The sequence below is a fragment of the Balaenoptera borealis genome (genome assembly GCF_965194805.1).
Source record: "Balaenoptera borealis genome assembly, chromosome: 4".
In the NCBI taxonomy this organism is placed as follows: domain Eukaryota; kingdom Metazoa; phylum Chordata; class Mammalia; order Artiodactyla; family Balaenopteridae; genus Balaenoptera; species Balaenoptera borealis.
In genome coordinates, this window is record NC_138861.1 from 129398710 (window position 1) to 129415121 (window position 16412).

The 16412-nt window shown below is 39.2% G+C and overlaps 1 protein-coding gene and 2 long non-coding RNA genes across 3 annotated transcripts in view; 2 read left to right on the top strand and 1 right to left on the bottom strand.

Annotated features, from left to right (window-relative positions):
* The window catches only part of LOC309627593 (uncharacterized protein), a gene marked incomplete at its 5' end in the record, with an annotated part of 46368 nt that extends 33305 nt beyond the window's left edge, over positions 1 to 13063 (top strand). Inside the window, one exon of the mRNA XM_082389724.1 lies at positions 8957 to 13063. Coding sequence (XP_082245850.1) covers positions 8957 to 9201 — 245 coding nt within the window. The 3' untranslated portion in view covers positions 9202 to 13063. The remainder of the gene's footprint in view (positions 1 to 8956) is intronic.
* Positions 1 to 16412, top strand: part of LOC309627634 — a 1075643-nt gene that overhangs the window by 176309 nt on the left and 882922 nt on the right. The gene's annotated exons all lie outside the window — the stretch shown is intronic.
* Positions 1 to 16412, bottom strand: part of LOC309627625 — a 308607-nt gene that overhangs the window by 98556 nt on the left and 193639 nt on the right. The window lies entirely within an intron of this gene.

The following is a 16412-nucleotide window of genomic DNA, read 5'->3' on the forward strand; positions in this document are numbered from 1 at the left end:
CATAATATATGTTTTAATATCTATAGCCAAATACAAAATATTTCATTTCCAACTTTTAAGAAATCACATTTGTCTAATGGAGAAATTTAAGAATCACATTAGATGAAAAGTTTCTTAAGGGCATGCATGTTCAGTTACGTCCACTTCTCAAGAATTCTTTAGCCTTTATGAAATTTTCTCAAGGAGAGAAATCAAGTTAGCCCTCCCTCCTCACCCCACCATGTTCCCAACCAGGGAAAATTTCTTCAAAGTCTGTTAGAACTCCTTGCTTACTTTGCAACATAAAATTAGAGCATTCCCTTAAATGGATAAAGCTAGAGATATATATAGCTATCAAAGCTTGGACAGCTCCTTCTCAGGGCTAAAGAATTGTGTTTTCCATATGCACAACTCTTGGTGTTGCTGATTTCAGTTAAGTAGACTTTCAAATTTTAATTTGCATAGCATTAACACTTCCCCCTGAGAAGCAACAGTTTTATGGAGACATTTCCTTGTCTGTTCTCATGCAATTAAAAAAAAAATCCACGGGGCATTCATTAACACTTTTAAAAGTGATAGGCTGTGTTTTATGCCATTTTCATTTGCATTGCTTCTGATCTTGCCATAACTAATTAAAAGGGAATTTAGGGTAATATAAACAATGCTTTTTGGCTATAATAAAAGCTGTTTTTTTGTCTGACAAAGAAGTAAAGTCTACAAGGTCTTTTGGACAAAGGATAAGGATATGCTCTTTATGGCTTGACTCTCAAGAGGCCTTTATAGTCTATTATGTTTGAGGTCGCTTCCTTTGTGGAACTTTCTTCTAATGTAGCTTCTACTGCCTAGCATTCTGTCCTCTTACCTCAGCCTAGGGAGGCTGCCCTTAAATAAATCTCTTTGGTGGGAAGGTAGGATTTCAACTGGGTCTTGAAATAGAAATATGATTATAGTATTAGGAGGGAAGGTAGTTGGTTTTGCCTCATTAAGAAAGAATTGTTAGCTGAAGTCAAGATATGGGGAGAAGGTCAGTAACATTCTGGAGGTAGCTCAGTAATCAGCTTTGTTGCATAATAATAGATAATTTTAAAAAGGAAAGGTGAGACAGATTTTTGAGAAACTTCAGTTTGGAGCATGAATTCAGTACATATTGAACCTTATTCACTACATATTGATAAATTATTAAAGGGTTTTTTAAAATGCTAGAATGATGCCCATGTTAAATTTGGATGGGCATAGTTATGAGATATGCTGGGACTACAGTAATTCTCAGCCAGTTAGGAAAGGGAGGGAAATACAATAGATGAAACTGAGCCTTGGCAAGCTGACCTACATGTATGATCTCGTCCATGGCAAGCTCACAAGCTCAAGCAGTAAATAGGCAATTATAGTAACAGGAATCATTCCTTCTGCTGGGGAATAGCAATCAAGAATATTAACTGGCAACTTTGGGAGTCAGGAAGGTCACAGTGCGTGTCACAAAATCTTCCCATTTGGCAGATCCCTCGCCAGTGGGGGACAGGTTCAGAGTGCAGTTATCAGGTAAGAAAGGGCTTTTCATAACTGAGGCAGAGAATTAGAGACCCCTTGTGGGTTATTGATGTTCAAGACAGGAATTCAGTTTTACAGTTTCTGTGTATGGTGGGATAGAATAGGTTGAATGTCGGGGCTGGGATTTTAGGCTAATCTAGGCAGAAATAGAGAGGAAGATAAGAGACATACACTCAGTCTGATGGATTGAGCCAGCAGCATCTGGCTACATGATTGCCACAGGCTTATACCTAGTTCACTGGACCTTAGTTTTGGTTGGTGATGAAGGAGCCTATAGGCTTGAGGAAATCCAGCTGTCAGTGCTGGATCATCATATCTGGAAAGGCTAATCCAATAGTGGTATTGAGGTTGTAAACAGCTATGGGGCTGAGCCTGCAGTAGTTGAGTCAGCTTTGGGGAAGAAGCAGAGGAAATGAATCAGGGTATAGCAGATGTTTCATATAATGGGTCTGTCCCCTCTGGAAAACTCTTTAGTGGCCTTCATGATAATGTTCAAATGCAATGGCCTGCTATTTAAGTCCCTATCCAATACAAATTAAATGCCTCTGTCCTGTGTTATCTCTTACTGTTCCCTACATGGATTTTCCATTGCAAGCAACTTAATTTACACACTGTCCTCATATACCTCATGCTTCTCATTTTCCACTTCTTTTCTTACAATTCTTTCTTCCTGGAATACCTTTTCCTACTTTTTTTCTACCTACAAAAGTCTGTAAGATCCAGAACAACATTTGTGTACCTCTTGTGTATTTCAGCACAAAGTAACCTCTCTCCCAACATCGATCTTATCCATAAACCGTTTGCTTATCCTACATTCCTGTGAGAATTCTTTTTAATTCTTAATTCTTCTTAATCCATATTTATTCAGTATGACAGGTTTATTGAGAGTCTACTATATACCTTTGTAACGAGCTCCAACCTTCGAATTTCCTAATCTCTATCAAAACATGTCACCGGGTATATTACTCTGCTCAGGTTGTCATAGGAAAATATCATAGACTGGGTGGCTTAAACAATAGAAGTTTATTTCTCACAGTTAGAGAGGCTGCCAAGTCCAAGATCAGGGTGCCCTTGTCCTGGCTTGAAGATGGCTGTCCTCTTGCTGTGCTCACACATGGCAGAAAGAGGAAACTCTGGTGTCTCTCCCTCTTCCTATAAGGGCACTGATCCCATCATGGGAGCGTCACCTTCATGACCTCACCTAAACCTAAGTACCTCCCAAACACCCCAACTCCTAATACCATCACATTGGGGGTTTAGGGATTCCACATATGAATTTGGAGGGGACACATTCAGTCCCTAACATTCCTCCCCTGGCCTCCCAAAATTTGTGTCCTTCTCGCATGCAAAATATATTAATTCCATCCCAGCATCCCTAAAACTCTTAACTTGTTCTAGCATGAGCTCTAAAGTCTAAAGTCCTATCTCATCTAAACATCATCTAAATCATATATGAATAAGACTCAAAGTACAGTTCATCCTGAGGCAAAATTCTTCTCCAGCTGTGAACCTGTGAAATCAGACAAGTCATTCGCGTCCAAAATACAATGGTGGGACAGACATAGGATAGACATTCCAGTTCCAAATGGGAGAAATAGGAAAGAAGGGAGGAATGCTGGGTCCTAAAGAAGTCTAAAACCTATCAGAGCAAATCCATTAGATGCAAAGGTGCAAAGAATAATCCTTCTTGGTTCAATGCTTTACCTTCCTGGCCCACTGGGGTGGTAAAGTCACTTTCGCAGCTTATCCAGTTGACCCCACGCCTGTGTCTAGGCAAGGCCAAGGCTCTCTGTGGAGGCGCTAACCACACTGGGGCTTTATGTAGAGGCAGTGGTCCCCCCCGCCGAAACCAAGGTGGAGGCAGCCTTGTCCTACCTTTCCCCAGGGCCTGGGCACACTGGGTCTGTGGTGGGAGTGGCAGCCCCGATGATCTCTGAATCACCTTTGGGGTCCTTCTTCCCTTCCCTTTTCTTGAAGAATAATACATGCCCACAGCTGAGTAGCTCAGTGTAAAATCCAAGAAGTTTGACAACCTTCTTTCATTCTCTCCTACTTTCTCTGTCCCCTTTAGTTCAATTGGCAGTGTCTTTGCTGATTTAATCCTGTCTTTATTCCTGGTCTCTGTTGATATGGCTGATAATTTCATGAACCACACTCATGATCTCTTTATCAAATGATTGCTCAGACACACACTAAGTGTTCTCTTCAGAATAAACTTTCTCACTTTTGCAATATGGATAGGCTGAGATCTTTTCAGAGCTCCAAGTTCTGGTTCATTTTTACTTAACAATTACGTCTTCAGTTTATTTCTTCCTTTGGCATTTTACTTTGGCATTTTGAGTAGTCAGGAGGGATTAAGCTACTCCTTCAATACTTTGTTTAGAAAACTCCTCTGCTAAATATCCAATTTCACTGCTTGCAAGTTCTATCTTCTACAGAACACTAGACCATGAATACAATTTACACAAGTTCTTTGCCACTCTATAACAAGGATCACCTTCCCTTCAGTTTCCAATAACATGTTCCTCATTTCTATCTGAGACCTTGCCAGAATGGCCTTGACCATCCATGTTCTGCCAAGATTCTATTCATGATTATTTATGTATTTGCTAAGAAGATGGAAGCTTTCTCTATAGCTCTCCTGTTTTCTTTCTGAGCTCTCATCAGAATTACCCTTAACGTCCATATTTGTATCATGTACCTCAAAATTACTTTTGCCTCTACCCATTACTTAGTTCCAAAGCCATTTACATGTTTTTAGGTAGTTGTTAAAGCAGCATCCCGCTTTTTGGTGTCACTGGCACACAATTCTAAATATTTATGTACTTAATAATAGAACTTCCTAGATACATGAAACAAAAACTGGTAGAACTGTAAGGAAAAATAGATAAATCCACAGTTACAGTTGGAGATTTCAACACTCATTTTAATAATTAATAGAATAAGAAGAATATTAGGGAGATTATAGAGTTGAACAACATCATCAACCAACTTGACCTAATTGATATTTATAGCACCCTCCAACTAACAATAGCAGAATCCACATTCTTCTCTAGTTCACAGGAAGTATTTATCAAGATAGACCATATGCGACACTTCCCTGGTGGCACAGTGTTAAGAATCTGCCTGCCAATGCAGGGGACACAGGTTTGAGCCCTGGTCTGGGAAGATCCCACATGCCGCAGAGCAACTAAGCCTGTGCACCACAACTACTGAGCCTGTGCTCTAGAGCCCATGAGCCACAACTACTGAGCCCACGTGCCACAACTACTGAAGCCCGCGTGCCTAGAGCCCATGCTCCGCAACAAGAGAAGCCACCGCAATGTGAAGCCTGCGCACCGCAACAAGGAGTAGCCCCCACTCGCTGCAACTAGAGAAAGCCTGCATGTAGCAACGAACACCCAACACAGCCAAAAATAAATAAATAAATAAGTTAATTAAAAAAAAAAGATAAACGATATGCTGAGTCATAAAATAGATTCGGGGCTTCCCTGGTGGCACAGTGGTTGAGAGTCTGCCTGCCAATGCAGGGGACACGGGTTCGAGCCCTGGTCTGGGAAGATCCCACGTGCTGCAGAGCAGCTGGGCCCGTGAGCCACAATTACTGAGCCTGCGCGTCTGGAGCCTGTGCTCCGCAACAAGAGAGGCCACAATAGTGAGAGGCCCGTGCACCGCGATGAAGAGTGGTCCCCGCTTGCCACAACTAGAGAAAGCCCTCGCACAGAAACGAAGACCCAACACAGCCATAAATAAATAAATAAATAAATAACAAATACTTAAAAAAAATAAAATAAAATAAAATAAAATAGATTCAAATAAAATTTAAAACATTAAAATCATATGAAACTTGTTATCTGACCACAAAGGAATTAAATAAGAAATCAATAATAGATATTGTAAGAAATCATCAATATTTGGAAACTAAATAACATACTCTTAAATAAGCCAAAGCTCTCAGAAGAAATGAAAAGGATAATTAACAAGTATTTTGGTCTGAATGAAACAGACATGACAGTGAAAATTTATGGAGTGCAGATAAACAGTACATAGAGGGAAATTTATAACACTAATTGCATATTTTAGGAAAGAAGAAAGGTTATCCATGACCTTAGCTTTAACCTTAAGAAACTAAAAAAGGAGCAAATGAAATCCAAAGTTAGCAGAAGAAAAAAAATAATGAAAATACCAGCAAAACTTACAAAACAAAATAACAAAAATCAATGAAACCCCAAACTGATAATAATATTGATAAAATTCTAGTTAGACTGATCAGGAAAAAAAGAGGAGATACATATTGCAAATATCAGGAATAAAAGAGATGACATCACTGCAGATTATACAAATATTTCAAAAGAGAAGAAGGAAGAAGACATACACATGGCCAGCAGATACACGAAGAGGTGCTCAACATCCTTAATCATCAGAGAAATATGAACCATAACCACAATGATCTCACACCTGTTAAGATAGCTGTCATTAAAACGACAAGAAATAACAAGTGTTGGTGAGCATGTGGAGAAAATGGAACCCTTGTGCACTGTTGGGGGGAATGTAAATTGGTGCAGTGATTTTGGAAAACAGTATGGAGGTTCCCCCCAGAATTAAAAACAGAACTACCATATGATCCAGCAACTCCACTTCTGGGTATATAACGAAAGGAAATGAGAACAACTTGAAAAGATATCTGCACCTCCATGTTCATTGCAACATTATTTACAACAAGTGAGACATGGAAACAACCTAAGTCCATTGACAGATGAAATATCATTCAGCCATAAAGAAGGATGAAATCTTGCCATTTATGACAACATAGATGAGTCTTGAAGGCATTATCCTTAAGTGAAATAAGTCAGAGAAAGACAAATACCATATGATCTCGTTTATATGCGGAATCTAAAAAAACAAAACAGAACTGAACTCATAGATACAGAAAAGAGATTGGTGGTTGCCAGAAGTAGGGAGTAGGGGTAGGAGGGTGGTGATATGAGGGAATGGTCAGAAGGTACAAACTTCCAGTTATCATCATGGTAGCCATGGTTAGCAATACTGTGTTTGAAAGCTGCTAAGATAATCTTAAAAGTCATCATCGGGGCTTCCCTGGTGGCGCAGTGGTTGAGAATCCACCTGCCAATGCAGGGGACACGGGTTCGAGCCCTGGTCTGGGAAGATCCCACATGCCGCGGAGCAACTGGGCCCATGAGCCACAACTACTGAGCCTGCGTGTCTGGAGCCTGTGCTCCACAACAAGAGAGGCCGCGATAGTGAGAGGCCCGCGCACTGCGATGAAGGGTGGCCCCCACTCGCCGCAACTGGAGGAAGCCCTCGCACAGAAACGAAGACCCAACACAGCCAAAAAAAGAAAAAAAAAAAGTCATCATCACTAGAAAACTAATTATACCTAACTGTGGTGATGGTTGTTAACTAAATTATTGTGGTAATCATTTTGCAATATATACATATATCAAATTATTATGTTGTACACTAAAAACTAATACAATGTTATATGTCAGTTTTATCTCAATAAAGAAAGATAATAGGGGAATATTATATATATTTTCATACTAATAATTAAGATAAGTGATATGGTCAAAGTCCCTAACAGCTATCAACCCTCATTCAAGAAGAATTAGATAACCTGAATAGCCCTGTATATTAAAGTAATTGAATTTTTAGTTAGAAACCTCCCCCAACCATCCCCCTCCCCTCCAAAAAAAATGCACAGGTAGCTTCACTTGTGAATTCTACAAAGCATGTAAGGAAGAAATAATACCAATTTTGTGTAAATTCTTCCAAAATTTAAAGAGGAGAGACTGCTTCCCAGACTAGTCTATGTGGCCAGGAATTCCCTGATATCAAAACCAAAGACATTACATGGAAAGAAAACCACAGACCAATATCTTTCATTAACATAGATGCAAAAAGTCTTAACAAAATTTGCAAAAATCAAACACACAATGTATAGAAGTGATAATGCATCATGACCAAGATAAACCCAGGAATGCAGGGTTAGTTTAACATTTCAAAATCTGTCAGTTGAATACAACATGGTCAGTTCAATACATGCAGAAAAAGCATTTGACAAAATCTAATATCAATTCCTGATTAAAATCTTTCAGAAAGGTCGAAGTAAAAAGAAACTTCCTTAACTTGATAAAGAGTTATAAAAAAAAAACCAAAAACCTGCAATTAACTAATACTCCATGATGGAAGACTGAGTATTTTCCTCCCTAAGATCATGAACAAGTGAAGGTTTTCTGCTTTCACCACTTATATTCAATATTATAGGTTTTAGACAGGAAGAAAAAAACAACAACAAAGGCATACAAATTGGAAAGGAAGAAGTAAAACTGTCTTTATTGACTGACGGCAAGTTTTTCTCTGAATCTGGTGAAATCTACAAAAACTTATTTAAGGCACAAGCCCTGGCCCAGCCCTGGCACGTGCTGAGCCCTCCTGCGTGCCGTCCTTACCCAGCCTGCCCCGCGCAGCCACCCCCGGAAGCGGACTTCACCTCCCCGGAAGCGGTTTCATGGGGAAGGTTATCAGGAAGGCTGTGAAGAAGAAAGTAATTTGGGTATGATTGAAGGATGACGGTATGGCACGTTACAGGGAGCTAAAATCGGGTCTGAGATTGGGTGTTACCAAGGTTTTGCTTTTGCTTGGAGATGTCTCCTGCATGGTTGCGCCACTGAGAAAGACAGCAAAAAGATGAAGGTCTTAGAATCGTTGATTGGAATGATTCAGAAATTCCCTTATGATGACCCTACTTATGATAAACTTCATGAAGACTTAGACAGAATTAGAGGGAAATTTAAGCATCTTTGTTCATTGCTAAACATTCAGCCCGACTTTAAAATTAGTGCAGAAGGTTCCGGACTTCATTTTGAGGATGACAGACGCACAAAGACTAAACAGAAGGGAACAGATGTTTGTATGTTAAGTGTTTAAAAATGTGATTAAAGGCAAAACAATGATGGGGGACTCATTGTTTTGCAGGGAGGGTTCCAGCGTGGCCGGTGAAAGGGCTTCCTTCTCCCGAGGTCTGCCAGGTCACCTCGGTGCCCCCCACGGGGCCCCTCCACACAAGCCCATCCTTTGTTGGGCCCTGTATGCTCCACAGTGTGAATGCGGCCCTAGCAGAGCCCTCACAGGGCTGCTCTTCTCTGGTCCAGGGTCCAGGCCCCTGGCTCACGGGTTCTCGTCCCCTGGCAGGCCTAGCTGGATCTAGACTCGGGTTGGCTCTGGATAGGATAAACCTCCCCTTTACCCTCAGGGCTTTGGTCAGCGCTCAGAGGGACAGGTTTTTAAAAAAATGAGAGCCACAGGGTTGACATGAAGCAGGTTAATGGGAAGGAGTGATGGGTGCTGTGACATTTATTGACTCTTGAGATGTGCCAATGCTCTGACCTGCTTCTCATGTTTTATTTAGTCCCTTCAGGAGCCCATGAGGTGGGCGTTATTCCCATTTTACAGACGAGGAAACCGAGGCCCAAGAGACTGCCTTGTCCAAGAGCAGTGGGCAGCAGAGCTGGGACTCCAGCCCCATCTCCTGGTACCTGCTCTGGAACACACGGTCGCATCCACAGGCTCGGGGTCCCTGCCCTGCAGGTCCCCGCTATGCCCCGTGGAGCCCTGGGGAGTCCCCTGTGGCCATGGACGTGGACGTCTGGCTGAGAGGAGGAGAGGCCAGCCCTGTCCCCAGGGAGCCAGGACATGCTCTTCCTGTGTTCCCATGTGGGTGGGGCTCTGCAGCATCAAAAATGGTCAAGGGGAGGAGACTTTTAGTCCACCTTTCTATGTGCAGAAACTTTGGAGCCTTCCTTTTAGTGTGAGGTCTTCTGTCTTCTGCTCAGACCTAAAAGGCATCATCTGTACGGGGTGCACAGCCTCAGGTGCGCCTTCGTCACAGACACCAGCAGCGCTTATCTCTCTGGCTGGTGGGATGGAGGGACTCTTGTTGTCGTTTTCCCGGGTGGATTTTTGTGCTTCCTAAACTATCTGTTTGGATAATGTATTATTTTTATAATTGGAGAAAAAAATAAACAGCATATTTTAAAGCAAAAAAAAGAAGAAAACACGTATTTAAACTTATTCAAAATGTAATAGGTGAATCTTGCAGGTTTGCAAGACACAAAATCAATATACAAAAAAAAATCAGTTGTGAAATGGCCTCTATCAATAGAGTTTTGTTAAATTGAATTGTTTTAGGATTAGCAAAAGAAGATAAAGAAACTGTTGATACCTACTTTTTGAGTATGTATCACTTTTTCTATGGATACCATGTTGTTAATACCCTCAGAGACCAAAATCTACTTTGTTTTCTACCCTCAGACTATAAAGTCTGTCCTCTGAAACAGCAGTGATTGGAGTTATACTTAGGATTTTACAACTCTTCAACTTTTTTCTATTTTATATCTGTTCTTTATTTGTTCTGCCTAATTCTTGCATTCCAGGCTATTGTATTGGCAAATACATTACCTCACGAAAGTCAAGGATCATTATCTGATATAGAGATTCATAATATACTTCAGTCTTTTGTCTAATATGCTTACTTCACTCAAATGTTCTAAATAGCAATATTCTAGGAATTTCTATGTTAGATATTTGAGCATAGACTAGAAATCGAAGAAGTAAATAAAAAATTTAATTGCATCCCGTAATTCCTACCTCTAGACTGGTTCCCAGGGTTTGATTTGACACAAGTGGGGCTTAAAGAGTTGGCCCATTTCCAAGCCATCTCCTATACAAACATAGACGAAGAAGTTGGTTTCAGTGTCAGTTATGGTCCATACAAGTGATTATGCTTAACTGACATCAAGAATGTTCTTTTTTCTGTATTTCTATCCACATAGTCCATAAATATGTAACAGTTTATCCATGCATTTGAGTGAGAATAACACTGAATGATTGAGTATATTTTTTAAGATGAGAGAGGAGGTTTTTTGGTTTATTTGAAGTAAACATTTAATATTTTAAAATGATGCAAGGTGTTAGAAAACATTGAGTCAAAGTTTTGAATAATTTAGAAGTGTATGTTTCTAAAAGAATAGAAATAAGAAAAGTAACAATGCCTATTTAAAAATAGCTCTCATAATGTTTGACACTGAGAATTAAAAAACTATTGACAAACATTATTATATAGTAAAGTATTATATAGTAAAGCAAAGATGTCCCAAGTATTCTAGCTTTCTGATATTACCTCTTTTTTGGGTATATATTCAAATGTAGTAGACTAACTTCCATTTTAAATATTACAAGAGGCATACCGCTTTGCCCAATATTTCTATTGATTCTTGGTTTAAGGTGGGCCAATTTTTAGTCTGCTCTAAACTCCTGCTTCTGTAGAGTTCTCAATTCCTACTTTTCATTTTCTTTAGGTTCTGTCCTTTTTCTACTCTGCTTCTTTCTTAGGTATAAACTCAGCCTTTTTATTTTTATTTTTTCCATTCCCCCAAGCTATACCACAACAAGGTTATCTATGTAAGTGTCTTAGGTTAGATGGTTAATATAGGAGTATTAAACACAGAAAGAACAAAGAAAACAAGTTAAATGAGGACTATAGTTCTTAAAAGTCTTCCGGCCATGCTGCCTACTGGGAATTTCTCATTGGCCATCCTTCTTTGTTGTCATTTTTCTGAATTCCTTTTTTCTCCCTCTATCAGATATTTCTGTCATCCCTAGTAATTCAAGTAACTGGTCACCATGTCTGCATCACCCCTTGCCAATTAATGAAAAAGTTTCACAATTTTTTCTGAACAAAGAAGATCAGGATTTGCCCCCTACGTTAACTGATTTGTCCAAAGAAATACAAAAATCTTGGAGTAGGTAAACAAACAATAAATAACTTAAATATTTCACTTATTTCTTTCATGTATTAAGATACTGAGTAATTTCGTGGAGCACATCTCATGTGGACTGTGGCTAGGTATCAGTTGATGGCACTGGTAAGGTCGTTTTGCTTGTTGACAGCAGTGCCACTGTCATTAATTGGTGCCTGTGCCCGGCAGTTATCAGACACTTTGAACATCACCTCTAGCTACATCTGTTTTCCTGTTTGAGATAAAGGTGCACATTAATATAGCTTTATTTTTAGTGTTTTGTGGTGATTATATCAATAATTCCCTTTTTCCAGTTGACCCATTTCAGGTTGCTTTTCTTTCATGCTTTTTTAATCAAAGATCGATAATACATATATATCTTAAAGAAATAATAAATATATACATGAAGAAAAGTATCCAGTAAAGCACATTATTTGCTGTTTTCTTTTTTCCTAATCTCCTTATCTCAAAATCTATTTTCAGATGTATGTGATTTTCCCAGTGGTACATAGATCAGAATTTAACATTTAAACACATTTTACATGTAAATTCTAGAAAACATTTAACTACTTCTGTGTTTTCTGCTTTGTGAGAATTTTGGTAAGTAAAGAAAATCTCTAAGCTGATCTGAGCCATTACTGCTGTGAAAGCTGAAAAATGAAAACTTCAGTGTACATAACATAATATATTCAGGCATCATATTTATTTAGATTCATCTTGCAGCTGATTCTCTCTGGTTTAAGTATAAACTTCCAAAAGTGAGCACAGCAATGCCTTGATCATACGTATCATACTAGTCTGACTCCTAGGATGTTTACTTCAGGAGTGTATGCTCGACACAGTGTTTATAGCCTCAGAAAATTTGAACCTAATTTCCAGAAATCAGTCTATACACTTGAAGTTAGAAGACAATATTTTCTCAAAAAAAAAGTCATCTCTCTTAGATTTACTTATAACCTCTGAGAAGCCAAGGACTTTTTAAAATCTTGGGAATGTGACAATAGGATAATTTCAGTTCTATGTAAACTTAATAGCCCCTAAGATGTAAGTACAAATAAAATGATGGTTTTGCGGCTGCTGGTGAAAATGCCGGTGCTGACATCATCACTACAGTAAAAGGAGCAGTAGAAAGGCTGATGTTTTCTTTTTTAAAGCTCTAACTTAATCCTTTAAAGTGGAGTTAACCCTTTAAAGTGGAGTTAATTCCAGATTTGTAAGCGCAGATGAACAGTGAAGAAATTCCAAGATGCCTATAAGAAACTAGAGCTGTAGACCAAATTTCTTTACAAATCTTGGCTCTTAAGATATATCATATTTCAAAGATCCTAACATTTACATTTTTCCTTCACATGTTAACAGCTCTGGAAACAGGTTGTGTCTTGTGGTAGTCCTGATAGGGTTTCCCTTGCTTGTCTGTGTGCGTGAAAACTTGCAGAATGGAGTGTCAGCAACTTGGAGTACAATTTCAGAGACAGTACTGCATCGCCAGTGCTCTTTTTTTTTTTTTTTTCTTTTTTTAAAGGTCACTGGATTTTATTCGAAGCGAATGAAGCTTATTCTGCATGAGTTGGTTGCATAACTATTTTCCATAAGCATTTATAGTTGTTTATCACATAAATATACATATAGGTGTTAATCACATCCCGTAAGTGAATTTGATTCGTAAGTTTTGCTTAGAAAGTAAAGACAGTGAGTGGAAGCTACGATGTGGTAGCTTCCAGCTCTGCTCTGTGGAGCCCTGGGATGTGGGAGAGGGTCCCCAGAGGCCGTGAGGAGGTGCAGGAGCTGGGAGAGACGCCCCATGTCAGCCAACAGGTGTGTCATTCACCTGGTCCTGAAGTGGAGGGAGGATGTGTCAGCTCCCCAGCTTCTTCCTGGCCTCGGCCCTGGGCCGGGAGGTGGACTGGGGCGTGGAGACAAACCGGGGAGCTGGACCTCTCCAGGCCAGGCCTGACAGTCTCGGGGGCCCAGCTGCAGAGGCCCGTAGAGACCACACAGCATTTTCTCCTGCAGGGCTCTGAGACACCCTGGAGAAGGGCATCCCGTTTAAACTGATTTGCCCAGAGTTTCCAAACTTATTGAACCAACTGACCTTTCTTTCTTAAAATACCTGTGGAAAACCACGTGATTCAATGGCTAGGGCTGTCTCTGCTCGTGTGCGTGGTATCAACTGCGTTCACTGTCTCCGTGGACCCTCCTCCTCACTCAGATCCAGGAGGGCATCGCATCGCCAGTGCTCTTGATGACGTAGATGACAGTATTGTGTGGGAAAACTTTAAAAGTATCTTGAAAGACTGGACTTGGAATGGGAGGAAGCTTTAGAAATTCCTTAACTAACTAGTTTTACTTATATTTTCATTTTTATGTAGGCTTAAGAATGACATGAGGGAAAAACCTATACCTCAATAAGTATTAAAAAGCCCTTTCAGGAAGTATGTAGTAAAAGTCCTGAGTTACCAAAAACGTTGTGTTATAACTTGTGTAGCAGTGTCTTGTTTTCCTTTCTCTGTGGTACATAAAATAATAGAATCCTTATAATCAATTTGGTATTATGATTCTGAGATGGACATAGATTGTGGGATTATAGAATTTTTGGATTGCTGACTTTTTTGTTTGTGAATTGCTAATTTTAAAGAAGTTTTTTGTTGTTGCTATGTTTTAAAGGGAGTGTTATGAATTATATCATATCAAAAGAGTCGTAAAAGCATTTCTCAAAGAGGATTAACAATAAAATTTTAAAGGGTTTAATATTTCCTTTCATTCTCATAAGTAACATTCTTTTTGAGAACTACTTCCAAATATGTTCTTTAAAGGCAAACTTCAAAGTCTAACTTTGGGCCATAAGTAAACTATTTTGTCTTGTTTATTGTAGACAATCATCTTTGAGGGTTTTGAAGTTTAGTGTGGAAGAGGATTTAGCACTCTGCACGTTTATATTTGAGGTTGCAGTATTGACTGATTATCTTTCCTAAAATGTAATAGACATCATAAATGGCTTGCAACACTCAATATTTTCAGGATGTTTGCCATTGCTGTACTTGTTGATTATTATTTTTAAAAAATCTCTCTGATCCCTTTTTTCTGAACAGAAAATTAAAATTACCTCTCAATCACTTTACTGTCTGTGTAATCTATGATTTAATTTCATTAAACCAATGAGGAGCCACCTGATTTCCCCAGCATTGCCCGAGATTTGTTTTATGCCAGTATATTTCTCAAATAATGGAAGTATAGACATTTAAATGCCAAACCTAAATTTTTCGTTTACTATTTCTGATATAAATATTTCTACAACACCTTTCTGTCATTCTTAGTTAGAGAATACTAAAAATCGAAGCCTTAAAATTTTGTGTTATGCAGCAATCTCAAGAGGGAAACTGCTTTATTTGTTGATGGGTCTTTAGTACATGGTGAACAGCGAGATAAGAGGAACAGTTAATGGGGGCGGACTACACTCAACACTAAATGAATGTTCACTTTTTGTAGAAGATGTAGACTCATTATTCTGAATATCAGTTACAACAGATGATCTGCTCCAACCCCTGGGGCTATGTGCACAGGCAGGGCCTCAGCCTCCAGGGGTCTGTCACCACCCCAGGCACAGGACTCTCAGATGGGTATTTTTGTTTCTCCAGAGAGGCAGTTCCATTATCTCACTGCACTATTTTTGACTGAGCTTTCAGTATTCTGATCAATAATTGAATTAAGCATCACCTCACTGTGTGATTCCTCCTGACTTTCTTCCTTTTAGTTATGGCACAACTATTCACTTAGCCATCCAGTTTAGAAACCTGTAATTTTCTCAATTTCTGATCTTCTGTGTAGGTCTGTCAGTTGTACCTCTGGTTTCCTCTTTACATCTCTACTCTCAACACCCTCTTTTTAAACTGAATTTTAAGTTTTTATTCTATTATTGTCTTTGCCTAGAAAATTTCAGTTTGCCATGTGCTTGATCTTTAGGCTTCCAGTCTCTTCAATTTCCAGTGTATTAGGTATAGAACTGACAGTATTTCCCTGTTCAAAAATCTCCAACGGTTCCCTGTTTTTCTTAATTAATTTTTTTCACCAAGTATTAAAACAATTGCCAACAGAAGCTTAGTTCTATAAGGTCACATATGGATGAAAGGCTATAAAATGATTTTGACATTAAGCATCACATTCCTTTCCCACTAGTCATTTGTATGACAATCTACTCTGAAATTTCCTTGGGCATCAGGATTGAATGCATCAAATATATCAGTCTTCATGTGTCCTGGATCAATTCTTGAGATATCTTCTCTACACACTCTTCTGAAACCACTCAAGAGATTCATTGACTTTTTGAAACTTATCTACAAATACTTCAAGGACATACTTGTACATTTTGTCAGCAACTTGAGATGCCACTGAATCTGATTTTTTTTTTTCTTTCTCGGCTGCACCACGCAGCATGTGGGATCTTAGTTCCCCGACCAGGGATCGAATCCGTGTCCCCTACATTGGAAGGTGGATCCTTTACAACAGGACCACCAGGGAAATCCCTGCCACTGAATCTTTCTAAAGTCCTTGATCCTGCTTTAAAATTTTTTTCCAGTTTTATTGAGCTATAATTGACACATAACATGGTGTAAGTTTAAGGTGTACATGTGTTGATTTAATATGCTTATGTATTGCAAAACAGTTGCCACTGTAGCTTTGGCTGGCACCTCCATCCTGTCACATAATTACCATTCCTTTTTCATGGTAAGAATATTTAAGATCTACTCTCTTAGGAACTTTCCAGTAGATAATACGGAATTATTAGTTATAATCACCATGCTGTACATTAGATCCCCAATGTTAATCTTATAACTGGAATTTGCATCCTTTGACCAGTATCTTCCCATTCCCCCCCCACCTCCCCGCCCCCAGCCCCTGGTAACCACCACTCTTGATCCTTATTATTGTGTATTCATTCCTATATTCATTTGTTTGTCACTGTTTTAACTGAGACACCACTATGTGCCGATGTGCCAGGTGTTACAGACATGATGCTACACAAAAATGGATACGATTTTTATCCTAATCTAGCTTATAGACTAGCTTTCT